Source organism: Myotis daubentonii, chromosome 11, assembly GCF_963259705.1.
Source record: "Myotis daubentonii chromosome 11, mMyoDau2.1, whole genome shotgun sequence".
Classification (NCBI taxonomy): domain Eukaryota; kingdom Metazoa; phylum Chordata; class Mammalia; order Chiroptera; family Vespertilionidae; genus Myotis; species Myotis daubentonii.
Window position 1 is genome coordinate 63,205,844 of NC_081850.1, and position 21,223 is coordinate 63,227,066.

Genomic DNA, 21,223 nt, shown 5'->3' on the forward strand with positions numbered 1-21,223 from the left:
ACCCACAGGTTGAGAACCGCTGCTCTAGAGACCTATTATCCACTCAGCTATCATGGGAGACAACTCTTCCAGGTCCTTTAACTTTGGGTATTCAGAGACCTGAAGCTTCTGGACTTATGTTCCCATAACTCATGATTCTCATCATCTGATATTAGAAGGTCCCCTTCCAAGAATTATTTCTTACCACCGAGAGAGAGTGAACTTTGACCGCAGACAGCACATTGTGGTCCCAACTCAGAACTTGAATAACTGAATCTTTTAAAGCAGTGATGGTTCCACTTCTAAAAAAAAAATAAAAGATATTAAGTCCAGTTGAATTTGCCTCAATTAATTAGAAGGAAATTCTAGGGTTACAGGAGATGCACTATGAAGGCTGAGTGGGGATGTGAGCTGAATGGCTGTCACTGAGATGGAGCCCGTGCACATGGGTATCATTAGACAAACCAGACTGGAAAATGGGGGCCTTGGCCTTGGCCCCTACAGCTGCAAGTCAGATCCCATTGCTAGCGCTGGGCATTTCCTATTGGGTGATGCAACCATTAGGAGATGGTGGCCACATGGGTGTTGGCGTAGAGCTACCCTGGCAATGTCAGCTGGTTGTCAAGCTCATTTGGCTCTTCACAGCTCAGCCACCTACTGTAAACAGCTGAAGGGGCCTGGCTCCATATGGATGTTGTCACTGTCTGATATGTTGTCTCTCCCAGGGAAGGGAGGGAAAGCGTGGAAACAGGGAGGACAGTGAACAGTTGATTGCTGCTCTCCCAGAGTCACTTTCTTCGTCAGGAGCCATGGTCCAGACATACAGGCCGTGGGATGGTCCTTCTGCATAGGACCTACAGTCACTTTGAAGGCAGGATAACCACAGACCTAACTGTAGAAGCAGCTCTGGAGAAAGGACTAGAATCGCAGGCTGGCGCTACATCAGACAGAGCTTTGAATGCCAAGCTGAGGAACTTAGAATTTACCCTAGAGGCCATGGAGTGTGATTAAAAGTTCCAGCGTAGGGGAGCTGTCATAAACCCAGTGGTGAAGTTAGGATGCTGGTTCAATGCTACATATAGAGAAAGCAGGGGGTAGAGAAATCAAGGGTAGACTGGGAACTGGGCAGGTGGCCAGTTTAAGTGGAATCAGGCAGGATGGAGGAAGACAATCTACCAACAGAGGATGGATCAGGGCACTAGAGAGCACATAAGACAGATCATTCAAGAACCGCAAGATCTGGCCTGGGCCAGAGAAAGCATCAGGCAGAGTTGGAGAGCTCCCAGGTAGAAGCAGTGCTGCACCGGGAAAGGAAACCGTCAACCTTGGAAAGAGTTCTAGACCTGCTCAGCTGTGTCTTTGTTGTTGTTTCTTTGACATTTCAGCAGTATCTTGGGCCTGAATAGAGTTTGCCATGAATTGGGGATTCTTTCTCCCCTGGGGTTCTGAAAGACTGAGCAGGGACTTCTTACAGATGCAGTGAAAATATTATGTTCTTCAGCATCAACGGACCTTGGTCTAAAACAGAGGTCCTCAAACTTTTTAAACAGGGGGCCAGTTCACTGTCCCTCAGACATTCCACACATGCGCACTGTGGGCCCAGGGCGAGTCGGCTGCTAAGCAGGACAGGCAGCGGAGGCAAAAACACCCGGCGGGCCAGATAAATGTTTTTGGCGGGCCGCATGTGGCCCGCGGGCCGTAGTTTGAAGACGCCTGGTCTAAAATCTCAGCTCTGCTCCTCATTGATTTCAAGGGACTTTGGGCAAGCTATGGAACCCATCTGTAAAGTGGAATCAGTAATATCTATCTCCTCTGGCTGTGGTGAGGCTTAACTTAGCTAATACATGCGAAGTGTCTAAGCAACGCCTAGCACCCAGTGGGTTCCCTGCTCCTGTTGGTATCCCGTTGTCTTTCTCTCCCTACAGCAGCAGAGAGTTTGTCCTCTGTGGGTCTTGTTTCTCTCTAGCCAGAGGCAGAGCCTTGATGGGAGGAGGAGATCAAAACAGTAGCATTCTCTCATTATGAAGTCAATTCAGCTCTCCATCATTTTACATTGCGCTGGGCCCCTAAAATGCTGTATAGTAAACCATCATTTTAATGCAGTAAAGTCTCTGGATACCCCCAGAAAGCCATGCTTGTAGGCAGGTAAGATATGTTATCGTTGAATTATGTTCCATCTGCTGATTCTGTTGAGTTCAGTTCATTTAAAGGTGGAGCACATCGATGAGCCTATTTGGCTACTCAGCTACTCCTTAGCTAGCCTTCAGAGTAGAAGTACCCACAGTCTCATAGCAGGGCTGGTCTCTCCCCAGACACTTACTATGCCCTTGGTCCTGGCTGGACTTAGAAACCAAGGATGCATGTGCCCCGCTCACTCTAGGAGGATCTCCCTGTCCAAAAGGGAGCACAGCTATACCCTTACCCCGGCCCAGATGAGAGGAGAACATGGGAGAGCAAGCTATGCCCATGGGTGCAAGCCCCCACTCAGTTTCATTGACGCCCAGGGTCTATTTTGTGTAAGGCCTTGTGTTGGCTGCTGGGGTTCCTGAAATCACAAAGGACCACTCTCAGCACTTAGAACCTCACAGACTTCATGAACCTCTCCGAGTGGTTGACCTCATGAGCCAAATGTCACTCCTGGCCACGATTATTGGGGAGGACCAGGGACACACTTCTTGGAGAAGTGTAAGAGCCAGACTCCGGGCGGGAGGCGGCTTTGCGGGAGTGTGTTCTGCAGAGCCCCCCTGCTGCTTTGCAGAAGCCAGAAGAGCCACAGGTCTTATGTCGGCCCAGTGACTGGCCTTCAGTGGTAGGGAGGACATGTGTGTTGGGAGAGGTTGGCCATACTGAACCACAGGGTCACCGGTTGGATTTTTTACAATTGGTCTTTTGGGACATCTACTGTCGTCCACGGGTGGTGTCTTATGTCACGTGGCTCCTATAAAAGCGATGGTCTCAAGGAAGTTGGTACAAATACTCCCAGCCATTGCTTCCTGAAGGCTGGAGCCTGTGAACCTTCTCAACCAGTTTCTCTCCCTGTTCCAGAGCATTATTTTACAAGTAAGGGTCCACAGGTCACGTGGCTCAGCTGGAGACTTCTGCAACCGACACTACAGCAGTACACTGCTGCAAGAACAAAGAATGAAACCTTCGGGGTTATGGACATTTTAACATTGATATATTGAGCTTTCTCTTCTGAAGTAGCCACATGGTACCAAATCTGCAGAACCACAGCAATTTCCTCCCAGCTGCTTTACCTAAAACCCCTAACAGGACCTCAGTTAGTGGACTATGACTCCACCTGCCACTAGATGGCCCCCCAGGTGCACATAAGTCTCTCCCACATTGAGAACTTGAATTCAATTTTCTGGATTTTCTTTCAGTATGTACACACACACACACGCACACACAGTCAATCTTACACCATTCTTGAAGCCAATAACCAATTCTTTAATTGTTCTTTTAGCATTCAAGTGATAGGACTTACATTTTTTTGGATAATTTGTTTTAACATATGGATCTATGTGTGCTCTTAAATCTACCTTATGGGTCACAAACCACATGATTAAGAAGCTTAATTTGAATTTATTCTATTAAAAAGCATGTTTTGGTTTGTCTTGTAAAGTAGCACATGCAGGATAATTTTTAAATTCAATTTTTTAAAAAGCACTAGAAGAGAAAGGAAGAATACACATTTTAACTAGTGCTTATCCCATGGCAGGCAGTTGTCTGAGATATTTTAAATATTGACTCAGTCTCCATAGCTTTGAATTAGCTCTTCCATATACATCATTATATCCATCTTCTAGACGAGGAAACAGAGGCTAAGGAAAGTGAGGTGCTCGCCCAGGATGCCAGCCAGTAAGTGGCAGACTGCCAGACCCCCTGATGCTGGCTGGTTTGCACTGCCTCCTGCTGGTCAAAACCATCAGGAGACACTTGGCAGAAATCAGGTTGGGGGGCAGGAAAGGTATTTGGATTCTGACTTCTCTTTTTCCCTTCTTGTCAATTTTCTTATCTGCAACATAGAAAAAAACAACAACACGCAATCCCTAATTGCTGTGAAAGGACTTTGTAAGCTCTTAAAGCATTACACAAATGTCTGCTATTATTATTATTATTATTAGGATCATTTGGGTTTTGTGGGAATCTGAGAACTCTCCTATGTGCCCAGGCGACTTGTGATCCTTCACTCATTCACACAAAAACATACCATGCCTCTGAGTGAGACTGCCCATTCTGAGGCGCCTGTACCCGCTCAGCAACAAATCTGGTCTGTCTTGAACTCTGTGTTGCGATAGAGAGTTGCAATGAGGTTTCCCTGTGCTTTCAGCAGGCAGTTCTCCCTTGGCTTCAGGATCCAGAAATAATAGACAATGGTGGGACCACTCAGGGGTGGGACCACAGCTGAACAGGGCGATAGGTGGCAGCACCAATTCTGCACAAGCCAAACCACCAGGAAGAGGTGGATCGGATCGTTTGGGTTTTTTTTTAATTATTATTTTGGAACACAGCGTACTACTATTTCTATATCCAAGGGTTCCCATTTCAAATGGCCAATCTGATCATCTCTTTGAGAGAGGTCTTCAATTCAAAACACAAGTAAAGGGTGTTATTCTTTGGGCCTGATGTGAAATGCTTTTGAGTTGTTTCCAAGAGCTTCTCTAATTTGGCTTCATTTCTGGCCCAGGCTGTGATCCCTATATGTGAATCCTTTTGTATCTAAGGTTCTCATTGGTAGGCTGTTGCCATGAGAAGGATTCCATTTTCCTTCTTGATTTGAAAACCCAGAAATAGACATCTTTCTCCTTCGACTTCTCAATACACTAAACTGCTGTAAAACAGAACCGGTGTTGATAAGTCTATCAAGTTCATCAGAGAGAATATGTGTAGCTTTATTTTTAGTTTCTAAAGTTTTTGCCTCAAACCCCCATGATAATGTAGTGTGTGTGACTTCCTTACCTTCCCCGGGGCCTCAGTAGGACATTGGCTCACTCAGCTGCCTTAAGCCTGGTGTCCCAGAGCTCAAGGCAGGCGGGCTCATCCTCATTCCATCCTCACCTGGCCAGCGCTGTACCCCAGATCAGCTACTTTCAACCCTTTTCATCTCCTGGCACACATAAACTAATTACTAAAATCCTGCGACACACCAAAGCATACATTTTTTGCCAATCTGACAAAAAAAAGTATCATTTTTATTCATTCATACTGGATGACTATTGTTGTTGTTTCTTTATTTGATGATCTGAGGGCAAAGAGGTCAGTGCCCCTGACTAAATAGTCAGGTATTGCATTAAAAATTGCTTTAAAAATTCTTGTGGCACACCAGTGTGCCGTGCTGCACGGGTTGAAAACTGCTACCCTCGACCATCACAGGGAGCAGAAATGGCTGGCTTCAGCTTTGCTTCCTCCCTTTCCCCAAGAAACAGAGCCGTCTGGCGTCTCTGCCAGTTGGGCAGTCACAGGGAAGAGGTCCAGAGAAAGGTGGGTGGAAGGAAAAGCTGAAGGTCTTGCTGACCTCATACAAACTCTAGCCACTGGTCTAGCTCCGTCTACTTTTACTTACAGTTTCACAATTTAGTGTCGCTCATTTTTTCCCCCAGCCCAATCTGAGGGGCCATAGTAGTGCAAAAAGGTTGACTTGGAAAATCCGCAATGTCATTACAACATAAAAATCAATCAGTGAAAGCTCTTTTTGCTTCCCACAACTGTCCATGCCAAACACATCCTCCTCATCTCTTGCCTGGACAATTCCAATGGATCTCTTTGCTTTCATTCTGCACCTTTTACCCATCACCCCCATCCACATTTATTCTCCAGATGGCTGCCAGTGTGGTCTTTCTAGAACAAAGCTACTCTAAACACTCCCTTAAAACAAATAAACAGGCAGACAAACAAGAAACTTAAATGCTTTCCTGTTGCCTTCAGGGTCAAATCTAAACTCACTTTGTCATTCAAGAGCCATTCCATCCTGGACTGCCCCCTCCCCCCTCCCCATTCCTCTCTTCCCATTATTCACAAGTAAAATAACCCAGTCCTACAGAGGGCCTCACTCACTCACTTGAACCTTCTTGCACATTTCTGCCTCAGAGCCCTTTTAGAAGGCCGCCAAGCCCTTCTCTGCCTCTAAGACCCTACTGAAATGTCTCAAGCCCCTGTATCCTGCCCTGCCCACTCCCTAAGCAGCGTTAGCCAAGCTCAGGTCTTTGCATCCCCGTAGCATTTTGGACTTCCAGTTTGAGCTCTGCTGAGTGCTGCTCTGTAATTGTTTATACACCTGCCTTCTCCATCAGATGATGACTTTCCCAAAAGTAGAGCCTGGGCAACTATTACGATATTAGCTCAACACATGCTTGACAAGCAACTGATGAATGATCCAGAACATTTCAAACCTCTCTTCCAAGGCCCCAGAGACCCAGTGCTGTGGTTTTGGCTCTAACCACCCCTATTTTCATTTCAGGCCCGTTTCTCCCGTCCAGGTGCCTGATGTGTGAGCCTAGTCTACCTCCACCCAAAACCCTGATTGCAGCCCCAGGCTCCTGAGGGGAAGGGGCGGGGCTCAGTGGCTGGGCCTCTGAGAACATGTGGGGGAACAATAGCAGGAAGCGACCAAGCGGGAAACAATCAGCAGGCACAGCCCATGCGGAGGAGCTTCCTGATTGGCTTGATTTGTTCGGAGCAGGAACTCTTAGAATAACTTGGGGATTATCCCAGTGGGATGACAAATTTCTCCACTAAGGAGGAGCTGTTCCCTGGCCATGCCATGCATGGAAAACATGATTAGAAAAATATAAATCCTAAGAGGAAGGTCCCTTTAGGAAGAGCCATATGGATTACCAAGCCTCCCAGCCCCTGCCACAGCTCCCCGGGCCAGCCTCCTTCTGAGTGTCTACTTCAGGCTCAATTGAACCATCACCTGTGCCTTCCAGATAGATAGCATTCGCCCCTCTGGGGCTGAAAGGCCTGAGAAGCTGTTATCCTTTGGTGGCCTGTCCAGGCAGCTCATGGGAGTCCAGGTGTCGGCCGCAGGTGGGGGTGCTCCCTTTCAGAACCACATCCCTGTGGATGGAGCACTGGCTGTGTCCAAAGGCACACTTGTAGGCACAGTGGGAGCCAAAGTAATACACCAGATACACTCCGCTCTCACAGAGCAATGGCTTCCAGACCAGGTTTTGTTCTGTGCGGAGGCTGACCGGAGGCAAGGATGTTGTGGGAGGGTGGGCGGGGCTCCCCATCAGCTCAGGCCTCCACCAGAGCAGGAACATTTGATCAAGATGTTGGGAAAGAAAGTTCTATGCTGGAAAGAGGAAATCCTGAAACCTTTGGAGTTGGGGGCAGTTTCATTTGCTCTTGGAAGGAGGCAGCACAGGGCAGTCTAACGTCCCAGGTTCCAGCAACAGGCAAACCTGGGCTTATATCCCAGCTCTGCCCCTTGCTGCTGCTGGGTCACAAGACACTGGACTCTCACCCTCAGGCCTGTCATCTAGCAAGTATGGATGCAGTTACTGCGCAGAGTTCAGAGTGACTGATGGTTACCAACCATTCAGCAGGTTGTCTAATGATAAATGCTCAAGAAAGGTTAGCTATTTTTACCACTATGTTGTTGGACACGCAATAATTTTTTTATGAATGTCTCACTAAGGTATTAACTCCATCAGTCTCTCCTGAGCGACCTCTAACGTGGACAAGAGGCAAACATGTTATCCCCAAGGTGGGCATTTGTAAGAGCTGTGGCTGCAGCTGTGTGGGTGCACATGCGCACACACAGAGGCTAACGGGAAAGTCGAGCTCAGCACGAAAGCTATCGCCGAGTGCTGTTTAGGCACAAACAGTGAGTAAACTGTTTGGAAGAGGGGAATGCGCCAAATAAACACTTTTCACAATTTTCACAATCAGTTATGCACACCCAATGCTTCCTGCATGAAGGGGCGAATGCAAGAGAATCATAAGGCAAAACAAAGTTAATGCTGAGACTCTCCATCATTCTGGCCCAGTTCCGGCATATCTGTGTCATCCACCTGTGGGTTTATTTAGGTGAGCCCCAGAGGAAACAGGAGCAGTGCGTCACACACACACACACACACACATACACACACACACACATACACACACACACACACAAACACGGGGCGGGGGGGGCAGGTGAAATTATATATTGGAGATATTTGGGGGAAAGAATGAAAAGCCTAGAAGACAGAGCAGTTACCTTTGACGTTATCTGATCTGGGAGAAAGGAAGTGATACAAGTTTCTTTTTTACTAAATCCAGAATTGCCATTCATTTGAATTTGTTGTTTTTTAAGAATCATATTTGACTAAAAGAATTGTGTCAAAGGGTCTGTCTTGAGGCTTCTTCCAGCTGAGAAACAATTTATGCATTTACTCAATCAGGCATTTACTCAACCAACACTGCTTGGGAACTTTACCTGAGCAGGGTACCTTGCTAGAAGCAAGCTAGGTAGATGCTTTTGATGTCAAAGAGAGATAAAGAAGAGATGACTATTAACCTCAAGAGCTTTTAATTCCATTGATCAAAATACAATGGAATAAAATTGGTGATGAAATATATCCATGAGATATGGTAGCAAGGAGGAAGGGCAAGGTCTCAGGGATGACTTCCAGAAAGAGACAGTGCCTAAGCAGATTCTTAAAGAATGAGTAATAGTTACTCAGGAGGAGGGAAAGAGAGGGAACCGGGGCAACCCAAGCAGAGGGGGTGGTATGAGCAAAGGCATTGAGGCAAGAAAGAGCACTCCATGTGCAGGACCTACAAGGAACTCATTGTTGCTGGAGGTAAGTGAGAAGCTGAAAGTGTGTCAGATTAAGGAGTTTAAGGCATAGAGTCTGTGAAGGGTTTTCAGCAGAGGGGTGCAATTGTATAGGCACAATCTGAGTTTGAGGGTGATGAATCTGGGTAGAGGTAGAACCAGCAATTGATTAGAAGGTCGCTGTAGGCATTTAGGAGGAAGAAGGAGAGAGCCCATGCAGGGCTGAAGAGGAAGAGATGTGAAAGAAATCTGTGGGGCAACTGGGCAGGGCTTGGCGGCTAATACATGTGTGTGGTGATTATCAGAGAAGAGCAAGTGGGAGGTCAAGATGATAACCCTGTTTCCATCTGATGTACAATGGATTGGCAATGGTATCAAAAACTGAGCTAAAGAATGCCTGAGGGAGGAACAGCTTTATGCAGAAAGATGAGTTTGGTCTTGCATATGTTGGGTTTGAAATATCTGTGGTGCATTCAGGGGGTGACATTGAAAATACAATTGTATATGGAAGCTGGAGTTCAGGGAAGAAATTGAATATCTAGGTTGGGTAGATGTCAGCATGTGGGTGGGAATTAAAGCACAAGACTTGGCTTGATTTTCCAGGGATAAAGTGTGGAACAAGAAGTGAACAGCCCTGGATAGTTGCTCAGTAGTTAGAGAATTGGCCCGCACACGGAAGGATCGTGGGCTTGATTCCCAGTCAAGAGCACGTACCTGGGTTGCAGGTTCCATCCCTGGCCCCGGTAGGGACATGTGCAGGAGGCAACCAATCAGTGTGTCTCTTTTGTGGCAATGTTTCTCTTTTTCTCTCTCTCCCCCCTTCTTTCCTTCCACTCTCTTAAAAAAAATCAATGGGAAAAATATACTCGGGTGAGGGTTAAAAAAAGAAGGAAGAGGAGGAGAACAGTGGACCAAATGAACATTTGACGAAATAATAGAAGAGAAGCCATGTGGAGAATATGGTGTCATGGGCTCCAAGGCAGAGAAGGAGTGCTGCACAATGTTTTTTAAAATGAAGTCAGCTGATTCACACCGAAGGGTCTTCATTAGATTTGTCAGGTGTGGACTTTAACAAGACTGTATACAGCAGAGTGGCGGGGCAGAAGGCAGAGTGGAATAAGCCGAGGGGTGGTTGGGATGTGAGGATGTTGAGACAGCAAGAAGCGAGTGCTGTTGGGGAAATCTGGAAGAGAGATTCAACAGTAACTTGAACAGGATGCAGGTTCAAGAGAAGTTCACCTATTTTTAGTGTGAGGGACTTGATTCTTTTTATGGACTAAAAGGAAGGAGGCATCTTGGCGAAAGGTTGAAGCTACAGGGGAAAGGGGGAAATTGATAGAGTGCCATCCCAGAGGAATCTGCACAAGGTCAGGTGCACAGGTGGAGGCGTTGGCCTTCAGAAGTGTGCCTGAGTCGGAGGCTGGAGGTAAGAAGGCTGGATGAGACTTTTTCTCTTCCTATGAAAAGAGACATTTCTTGGGAAGAGTTTAAGCTACTGAGAAGTGTACTGTTTAAAGGAGATCATCTCACTGTCATGTAATCAAAACTCTTTATTTCCGATGAAACAGACTCAAACAAGAATCACACTCAAGGAATCAATGCTCAGTGTAAGCCCGGACATCATTTCCGTAGCAGAAATCAACCTGCCCAAATTCTGAGCCACATGATTCCAGATGGAATAAATACACAAGAGAAGGAGGGAGGCTGGTTGCCAGGGGCTAAGGAAAATTTATGGAGAGAGAAATTTCCATTCATCTATATTCAGGATTAAATTTGATTAAACCAACATTATTAATGAAAAATGTTACTATGTCCCAGCTGTACATTTAGATAAAGCAATAAATCAATCTAATTTCAATGTTGTTTTTTTCTCAAGAGGTATATAAATTAGTACATTTTGAGGGAAATTGGCAAAACCAAGCCAAGATTTGAAAAATTATACTTAATATCGCCACTTCCAAGCTAGTTTCACTATAGAATCCTTTAAAAGTGTGTTCTTGCTTTACCTTGCTTTTCATTCTTTCAACAAATATGTACAGGGAGGAATCTGAGGTACAGTGAATAAAATACAATATTTTATCTGTACTTGGAAGAGAGGTAGTAAGGTTGGGGGGATAAACACATTTCCAATACTCTGATGCCAGGTGGGGTGTCCCCGGTACCAAGAGGGCAGAAGATGCTGTGGGGATTTGGATGGGGACTGAACACATTAGGTTGAGGGGACTTAAGGGAAACTATTTTACTAAAGAGACAGAGCTGGGTTTGGTCTTTGTTATTAGGTGTATTTTCGGTAGATGGAGTTGGCAGTGGGCAGTCATTCCCGGTTTTCTCACGAAGCGCGAGTAATCTGTTTTGGCTGGAACACAGGGGAAGGTGTAGGGCTGGGACGGGGTTAGAGCAGAGCATGGAGGGTGTGAACTTCCAGCCTGAGCAGTTTGATGAAATTCGGGAAGGAGGTGGTGGAGACAAGGGAAAGGATATGAGCTGTATTTTACTAAATCTTGAAGGGACTGTTCTCTCCTCTGGCCACATTTCTGTCAGTGATGACGTAGAAAAGAAATGAAATGAGCTTGAGTTTCCACTGATACCTTACAGTCAAGGAAGGCCCTATTCTTTCATAAGGAGAAGTGGAAATCCTCTGTTTATTTAAGGGCCGTTAACCTTTTCTCACAGTAAGATACCCAATGATCTGCAGTGATTCCAGATACACTCATCTAAATAAACGGAAGCTGTTTCCTTGCAAGTTGAATCACAAATGAAAAATATTTGGGGAGCACCATAGAAACAAATGCACTGTCTCCCTGAAATATGGAAAGTGACTTTTGTAGCATCTATTTGTGTGGAAACAAACATTATTCTTCCCAAATACTTTACCTGGGATATAGAAACAGAGATATTAAGACAGAGATAGAGAGATATAATGAGAAAGAGAGAAGGCTAAGTATTCGAATAGTGCAATGAGGGGTCAGAAAATGGCCCCGCTAACATATAACCTACTCAGTCACCTTCATCGCGCCACCTTGTATCAGTTGGAAATTGGATTCACCTGTGATCACAACAGCAGCTTAAATTCATAACAAGAAATCTGGAGCCCATGATCCAGAGGGGTACAGTCCTTCCAGGATGCCATCCAGACCCAGACGATTCTCTCCTCCTGCGCACGCAGCCATGCTTAGTGTACTCTTGCCCCTGTGGACACAAGCTCACTGCTCCGCCTTCGGCATCATATTCCCTATGGCAGGCAGAGTAATGGACCCCAGAGATGCCCACATTCTAATCCCCAGAGGCTGTGAATACTGGCAAAGGGGGATTAATGTTACAGATGGCATTAAAGTCTCCAAATAGCTGACTTCAAAATAGGGAGGTTGTTGCCCTGGATTATCTGGGTCGGCCCAATGTTATCATGAGGATCATTCACAGTGGAAGAGGGAGGCAGCAGAAGAGTCAGAGGGAGATGGGACTGGGGAAGAACAGTTAGAGAGTTCCACCATTCCTGGCCTTGAATATGGAGCAAGGAGGACCATGAAGCAAGGAATGTGGGTGGCCTCTGGGAGCTAGAAAAGCAAGGAGACAGATTCCTTCCTAGAGCCTTCCAAAGGGAACACAACTCTACCAACTCCTTGATTATAGCTTGGGGACACCCATGTCAGTCTTCTGACCCACAGACGTGGAAGATAGTAAGTTCATATTGTTGTAAGCCCTATATTTGTGGCCGTTGTTATGGCAGCAATTGGAAACTAATACATCGCTCTCGCACCAGGTCCCTGCAGGCAGGAAGGAGGGGAAGGACAAAGCACCATAGGCCACTGATGTCAGCCCTCCTCCTTTTAAGGAGCTTTCTCCCCCAACAGTTTCTACTTACATCTCACTGGTCAGAGCTGCCCTGTGGCCACCCTTCTCTGCAGTGGAAGCTGGGATGGGTACATTTTCAGCTGAGCCCGTTGCTACCCCGAACAAAATGCGGATTCTGTTAGCATGGAGGAAAGGGAGGATAGATACTGGGCAGGCAGGCAAATTGGCTGGAGTCCAGCCACACATCCACAACACATTGTTCTTTCCTTTACGACGGCCGTGTTTGGGTGTCATCTAATTTATGTGTTTACCTGGCTGTTCTCCTCACTTGACCGAGAGTGCTCAAGCGCAGACACTGTGGCTGATTTAGCTCTCTGTCCCAGAGACTGATAGAGAGAGGTGTTTGCACACAGTTGGATGGATGAATGCATAAATGGATTTTGAAATGAGAGAATGATCGATGCTCTTCCCAGAGCCATAGACTCTTTGTATTTCCTGTGAGGATGGTCTGTTTGGGTTAGAGAGACTCTATAAGACCCTTCGGCCATGCTTGCAACTTCAGCTCCAGTAAACTAAACCTACACAGCTGCACTGTGTCACCTTTCCTGACCGCCTATTACAGCCTGCTTTTCGCTCCGAAGAAACTGAGCGAGCTGGTCAGAGGCTGTTATGTGCACCTGTCTCTGCCTAAAGCTTGTGTATAAATTACACTTCCTGCCCGTTGTTTATTTTCAGCTCGGCAATATCCTACTTGGCTCCTCCAGGGAAGACTGCATTCGATTTCAGTCATGAAACTACGAAACAGTGGCATTTCCAGCCCGGCTGGGATGACTCTTACTAACCCCTAACACGGTTTCTTGGGATGCTCCTTGACCCCAAAGACTCAGTTTTCCCAAAGAAACACAGTGGCCTGGGCCATCCAGCGCCCGAGGACCTGACCCAAGCCCACATGTGCATTTGCAGAGAAATTTGCTACTTGGTCTGACTTGCTTAGACTTACATACGCTGTCGATTTCCCGCATTCATTTCCTTTGGGTGAAACTTAGTTGTTCTTATCTCAAAAGTCTAGTTTCGTTGCTTTTTTTTTTTCTCTCTCTCTCTCTCTCTCCCTCCCTGTTCCTTCTCAGTTACCCACTATCATGACCCAAATCTTCATCACCTGAACTATATAGCTGAGAGCCCTGAAACCCATAGTGCCAGGGCAGGCTGCAGAGACCGTCGGCCAGCCAGTGGGCACCAGGTCACTGAGAATTCTTAACCACTCAGGCTGCTTCACTGGCAGAAGCAAGTTATTTGGAGTTAGCCTTTTATTTTATTTTTAAGCCAGCCATTATTGACATGATCTTGTTTATTTTAGAATGCCTACCTCCAAGTCCAGCCAAACAATCTTCATAAATATTGGTAGAATTGCCTGCAAATCGATGGAGTTACCCTTTAACCCCTCACTTGACACATGAGCAGCGGAGGCCCTAGCTCCTTTCCCGGGCCATAGCCTGTAAAAGGCTGCCTTCTCAGCAGAAGGCCAAAGGAGGCATTAAAATTTTTTTTAAAATTTTTATTTTTTAATCCTCACCCAATGAGTGAGGATATTTTCCCCACATTGATTTCTAGAGAGAGTGGAAGGGAGAGAGAGTGAGAGAGGAGAGAGAAACATCATGTGAGAAAGACACATCGTTGGTTGACTCCCCTACTCTCCCCGCACTGGGGGGTGGGGTGTCGAACCTGCAACTCAGTTACATGCCCTTGACAGGGAATCAAACCCAAAATCCTCCTGTTCACCCTGGCTGGTTTGGCTCAGTGGATAGAGTGTTGGCCTGCGGAACAAAAGGTCCTGGGTTCGATTCTAGTCAAGGGCACATGCCCAGGATTGCAGGCTCTATCCCCAGTTAGGGGCAGGCAGGAGGCAGCCAATCAATGGTTCTCTCTCATCATTGATGTTTCTCTCTCTCCCTCTCCCTTCCTCTATGAAAGCAATAAAGATATATTTTTTTAAAAAATCCTCCTGTTCTCAGGCCAATGCTCTAACCACTGAACATGTCAGCCAGGGCAAGGCATTTTTAAAAAGCAATTTATTGTTTTAATTCTGCTTAAAGAATCCATTTTTTTAAAATTGGGAACATGTTAAACAAAATTAAAATCACCCAATTTTTTCTTTTACTAATTTTTTTTGTTAATTTTTAGAGAGAGAAACATCTATATGAGAGAGAAACATCCATTGGTCGCCTGCCCCCCACACAAAATCTCATCCATCCAGAGGCTGTTTTTCTGATGCCTAGGAAAGAAACAGAAAAGGCCTCAGCGGGGTACAGTGCATCCCTAGATAAATCCATGCCTGTGTCTTGGTATTCCTCAGCCCTCAGAAGACCTCACTCTGAACTATTTCGGTCTTAGTCTAACAGACTTGGTTAGCTGGCTTCCTGCAGCAGATAGAAGATGGGAGGGGAGGAGGAGAAGGGAGAGGACTAGTATAGGCAGGCACAGACCCGCAGCAAAGCTTCTAGCATGACAGAAGGGAAAGAGATCAAAAGCAAAATTGAATGAATGAGTGAACAAATAAATTCAGACCAAACAATTCAGGAAGCACAATAGTCTACAGTCCTTTCGGCGGGGACATCCATCCCTCATGACCCCGAAGGCATTGCTACATAATGGTGCCACCCCAGTATGCCAACATACGCAATGTTTAACAGGCAGGAAAATGGGAAATGCTGTAGAGCCCATATGGTAAGAGTTTGGCACAATGGCCGGGAACAGGGTCTGGAGTTAGACATCCTGGCTTGAATCCTGCTTTGAGGCTGTGCAATAGCAAACTAGTCCCTTGTCAAGCCTTAATGATCTCATCTGTAAAATGGGGATTCCTTACTCCTAGGGTCATTGGGAAGGTAAAATAAAATAAGCCATGTGAATTCTTAGCTCAATTCCTGGCACAGACTTACTGCTCAATAAAAGTTAATTTATTACAATCATTTCATTGAAAGAGTACAGCTGCTGAGACTTCCCCCAATCATAACTGTTGCTGCTGTTCTGAAATATTCCCAGAGTCTCCAGGCAATGCTGAAATTTCCCTTTCAGGAAATATATATATAGGATGGCTGTGAAAACTGAGGAAAGTTCCAGAAGAGTAGGGTTTACTGTATCAGTCCAATTCATCTCCTCTCTTTTGGGTGGTAGAGGGAGATGACCGCAGGCTCTCCAGGGTACTGGCCACCAGCCATTTCTTGGCAGCATATTTCCTTTGATTAAGATTGGCTCTTTCTTTCATTTTTATTATTTTTTATGTGTTCTTATTGGTTTTGAGAGAGAGAGGAAGGGGGAGGGATAGAAAGATAGAAATAAAGATGAGAGAGAAACATGAATCAGCTGCCTCCCGCACGTCGCCTACTGGGGATCGAGCCCACAACCCAGGCATGTGCCCTGACCGAGAATCAAACCGGTGACCTCTTGGTTCATGGGTTGATGCTCAACCACAGAGCCACACCAGCCGGGCAGCGTAAGATTGGCACTTCACACTTTGGCTAACCTGATAGGAGAGCAATTACTCCGAGATAACTGGGAGAATATGAAGCTGTTTGCCTTCAGCTCTTCTGTCCTCTGCTATGTAAGAATATCTACCTCCAAATGAAGCATGTGGTGTTGAGCATATCGCAAAGCGTTTTTGCAAAGTGGCGGCCGTGAACTAGCGGCAGCAGCGCTGGGTTGTTTTCCTTGGGCCAATGAGTGCTCAGTGGCAACGCCGGAAACACAGGATGCTCTGTGATGTAAAACCTTGGCCTGGGACCTCAGCGTAAGGTAAAACGGGGACTGGCAGGATGCCCTCTCCACCCCCAGGAAGGAGCTGCTCTCTGGCCCTGGGGTGGCAGGACACTACAGTGACCCGCCCTCTGTTTGTGTGTTTTCCAGGCTGGAGCAGGAAATACAAGCGCTAGAAAGTGAAGAATCCCAGATATCCGCCAAAGAGCAAATCATCCTAGAGAAACTAAAGGAGACGGAAAAATCCTTCAAGGACTTTCAGAAGGTGAAGGAAACATGCGATTTCTCTAAACTATAGCCACGGGGAAGTGAGCTCCAGGGAAACGGTGCCAATGGGAGAAAAGGCCAGTTGGTGCTGATGAGAAGGCTGAGCCCCACGCTCTGGACACGAGAGCCAGATGTGCGAGGACAGGGCCAGCTCTGACGCTGAGGGTGGCCTGTCTTCTGGGACCACCTGGCCTGCGGGGGAGGCAGGGAGACTCATTCAATATTAACCCCATCTCCTACTCTCCATACGTCTAATGCCTGAGAAGTCATCTTCTGCTGGACTCTAGAATCCTAAAACCAATTCTTATGAAGCAGATTAAACATGCTCCCATCGCTTTAGTTTAAGTCTTTCCTTTATAAAAAGGCCAGAGGCAAAACCATATCCAATAGACAGGAATTGGAAAAATGAAGTGTAAATATATGAAATTTCACTGTATATGAAAACAGTCGGTGCCGTGCGGCAAGGAGGTGAGAATCCAGAGAGCTAGAAGGCTCTGTCTCAGGACCTTCCCTCCTTTCCGTAACCCTGTTTCCTCAGGCCCCTCAGCCACAGGAAAGGAATCTAAACAAATTAATTTTCCGATTGGATTTTCTGATATTACTTCTTCAATACGACCAAGGGTATTGGCTGGATAATCGAAAGCAATCTCAACTGGGAGGAATTCGGTAGAAGATGGGGATGGCAAACCTTTCCCTTAAATTTCAGGATCCCAAACACATTTCCCAGAAGAGCAGAGAGCATTGGGTTTGCCCATCACAGTCAAAACTGGGCCTGGCCTGGGGGACAAAGACAGGTTACATGGAGGAGGGGTTATCTCCTCGCATGTGTAGTAACGCCCTGCCCTGCTTTTGTTTCCACAGAGCTTCTCCAGTGCGGATGGAGGTAAGTGTAAGCGCTCTCTGCCCCATCTGTAGATGAATGTTTCCCTCCTGGTCAGCTTAGCTTCATTAACACAGGCTCGCAGGAGACGTGGTGTGTCGGTGTGTAAGGGCATCAGAAAGAGAGTGGCACCTTTCCCAGGGTGCCGAGGAGGCCCACGTCCGGAGCCTTCTCTGCCTTCTTCGGGGACTATCTCTCAATTCGCTGTTTCTAGCTTATACAGCTGGCCTGGCTCTCCTCCTTCCCATTCGTTCCCCAGAGTCCACTGCTTGGACTTTTCCTGAAAGATGCTCGGCAAAGACTGTTAACATCAGGACCAGATCTCAGGCAGGAAGTTGCTCATCTGTGCTGGTGGGTAGGTCTCGTCTCCAGGTCACCACACATTGCACATCGGAAGGCTCTTACCTGGTGTTTCTGATTTTTCTTTGATTCGGCAACTGCAGTTTCTGCAGCTTCCAGGGCGGCGGGGTTGGGCAGAACTCTTCTCCCTGGGGGCGGGAAGAGGGGGGGACATGAGATGTGGGAGCAAGGCCCTGGCTTCCTGCCCCCCCATCCTGGCAGGAGGGGGCCTTCTCTTCTCTTTTCCCTTCCTTGCCTCTGCCTCCGCTCTCCTTCCGTAGGACCGTGTCGATGAACTTGGGATTGTGAGCTTCTCATTCTTTACCTTGCTCCCCAAATTGTTAGCTACGAACTTCGGAAACCCACTCGATTCCCACTTTCGCTCTGGCCCTCAGCTAGACCTGCTTCGAAATGTGGGACTTGTGGGAAGGATCAGATCCATCTGCTTGTCTGGTTCTCTCTTTTTTTTTAAATTCTTTATTGTTTAAAGTATTACATGAGTCCCCTTTTTCCCCCATTGACCTCTCCCCTGCCACCCCCACCCCCAAGCACAAGCCCTCACCCCCTACTGTCTGTGCCGATTGGTTTTGCTCATATGCATGCATACAAGTCCTTTGGTTGATCTCTCATCTGGTTCTTATAGAGTCAACCTCTACACTAGGAAGAGAATCAGGAGCCAGAATAGGAGTTGGCATCAGTGTTTGCCCAATGTCACCTGGAAATATATGGGAAAAGGGATGGGTCATGTATTTCTCTGGATGAGCAAAGAGCCTTGCACTAAGGATAATTCTGACTTCAGAAACAAAACGTACTGTGTTTTTGGTTCCCCCCATCCCCCTCCAAGCAAGTAAAAGGAGAGGACCTGGATCGGGCCGGCCAGGTGATCTTTGGGAAGGTATTAAATCAAATCTCACTCTCCCAGTGCGTGTGGCAGAGAGAGGTCAGGGCTGAGCCAGCAGAGACTCCAGGAGAACCTATGACAGTTCTAGAATGTTCTCTAGCGTGTGGCCAAATTGGGGCTCTTGTTCTGTGCTTTGGAGGTAGAGCATGGTCTGAGGATGTGACCTTTCCTGTTTGGGGGAATTGCAGGGTCAGCATGGGAAAAATAGTGGTTTCCCGGGTGCCAGGGAAGACCAGAGGCAGAGTACATGGCTAGCAGGAGCGCAGTAAGTGTCAGCTGGGATGGGGCTTGGGACATTGAACCCTAGACACCCATATACCAGAAGGGTGCACACTGACCTTTTATTTTCTCTCTCTCTCTCTCTCTCTCTCTCTCTCTCTCTCTCTCTCTCTCTCTCTCTCTCTCTTTCTCTCTCCTCAAACCAGGACCTTTCCTGGAATTCTCTCTCTTATTAGGGAAGGGGAAGAGCCTGCATGTCATGTCCCTGGAAGCCTCTGTGGACCACAGAGACCCACATATTCCATGACATGTTAATAAGCAAAACTGAAGCCCCATTATACACTCTTGCCACTGTCTCTTTCCTTCTCACTGAACTTCTCTTGTCTTTCCTGCGCTACTTCCCACTATTGTCATCTGGTCACCCAAGCATTTCCAAGAGGGGTGAGAAACCTGAGAGCTTGCAGAGAAATTGCCTTTAGGACTCTGTCCTCTGTCGCTTTTTGACAAGATGGGTGACCTCGGAGTTAAGAGGATGTAAAGTTTTAGGGATCCCAATAAAGGGCCTTACCTGTCACCCTGGGTTATGATTCCTGCCACCTCTGGTTCTAACTTAGTCAGGGGATTGGGGGTACTTCTCATCACACCACGTCTACTGGCAACGAAAAGTGTGAAGGAGGAAACACATCCTTCCAAGAATGTGGCCAATGTTTACGTCACTCTGTGGTCTGAGGGTAAACACTGGGGTACATCCAGGGAAGGGATTGTGAGGCATCTGATTATTTTCTGTCTTTCATTCCCAAGGCCCCTTTGACTTCAGAGTTGCCAAGATCCTCTTAGAATCCGTCAACTGTTGTTGCTCAAGAACTAACACAAAATGATTGGAGGCTAATAATACCTTAATAAAAATACCCAACTTCTGAAACACGCTGGTTACAGAATCCAAGGCCAACCAGATTATATAACTAACTGTACAAGGACCACAGATAATTAGCAAGAGCAGCCCGAGTGGAATGAGGTGCCAAGGAGATGGCTGCGGGTGTTTGCGGGTGTCATGACCCCACTTCAGGCACCCTGTGACTGCCTCCCCCCAGCCCCCCACCCGTGCATGCCAGAGGAAATGAGGGTTCTGTACCGCTGGACCACCCATGGCTTTGACCACATGGTAGCCCTGGTAGTCCAGAGCAATGTGTTCCAGTCATGAGTAGAATTTCCCGGCCATATACATTCTGAACCCTCCTTACTTCTTCCCCCCCCACCCCATCTGCACACTTGTTATATAGCGGCATCTTCATCAATTGGGCGGGTGGTTTTTACTGTCTTAAGTAGACACCGTGTCTTGTGTAACTATGAATTGCATACAGTATGTTTCTTTACCCACAGAGGAGCTGGTGTGAAACCCAAGATGGGAACCGGCAAGAGAAATCTGCCCTGGCCCCACCTCAGCCCTTGCTGTATGACACTGGTGTGTGATCGGTCCATGAGTTCTCACCTGGTCTTAATGTCTTGAGCCTGCACCTCATTTAAATGCAGGAAGTCAGGTTTACTGAGATCCCCATCCACAGATTTCTGGAAGCCACAAGTTCTATAGATCTGCGCTGGTCATCTCTTGTGCCCTAAATTGGCCCTCTCGCCCCAGATTGCTGCTCCATTCTTTCCATGGATCATGGTTAGCAATCTACCCTACCCAGCCAGGACCAGCTGCTGCTCTCCTTGGTCCTGCCTTGTGCTGGTTTGGGGCCCAGACCCCTCCCACAGCTCCCCACAGTGAGAGTAAGGTCTGCAACCCAAGTTCAGGAATACTGGCAGGGCAGCTCAACATAGAAAATAATGTGTTGCCCTAACCGATTTGGCTCAGTGCATAGAGCGTCGGCCTGCGGACTGGAGGGTCCCAAGTTCGATTCCAGTCAAGGGCATGTACCTTGGTTGTGGGCACATCCCCAGTAGGGGATGTGCAAGAGGCAGCTGATCGGTGGTTCTCTCTCATCGATGTTTCTAACTCTCTATCCTTCTCCCTTCCTCTCTGTAAAAGATCAATAAAATATATTTTAAAAAAAAAGAAAGAAAGAAAATAATGTGCAACTTCAGACATGTGGCTACCCCCAGAGGCCAGGCTCCAATCCAAGCCCATGTTCATGGGTGCCCCAGGTGTCTTTATGACCATCTCCCAGCCTACTGCCATCTCCATGGCCCAACTTCCTTCCTTGCATTCAAGGGTCTTCAACCATGTCTGCCTGGCCCAGGGTCCAAGCTCCAGCATCCATAGGCCCCAGAGAGAGCCAGTAACCTGAGCCTCACTCCCATCTCAGGCCTGCATACTCCTGATTTCCTG

General features: G+C 47.1%; 1 protein-coding gene across 8 annotated transcripts in view; it reads left to right on the forward strand.

The window, feature by feature from the left end:
- Positions 1-21,223, forward strand: part of PALM2AKAP2 (PALM2 and AKAP2 fusion) — a 282,463-nt gene that overhangs the window by 87,258 nt on the left and 173,982 nt on the right. For all 8 annotated transcript variants that reach the window (XM_059657607.1, XM_059657610.1, XM_059657608.1 and 5 more), the window contains exons 4-5: positions 16,439-16,553; positions 17,417-17,438. In XM_059657607.1, the coding sequence (XP_059513590.1) occupies positions 16,439-16,553; positions 17,417-17,438 (137 nt within the window). The remainder of the gene's footprint in view (positions 1-16,438; positions 16,554-17,416; positions 17,439-21,223) is intronic.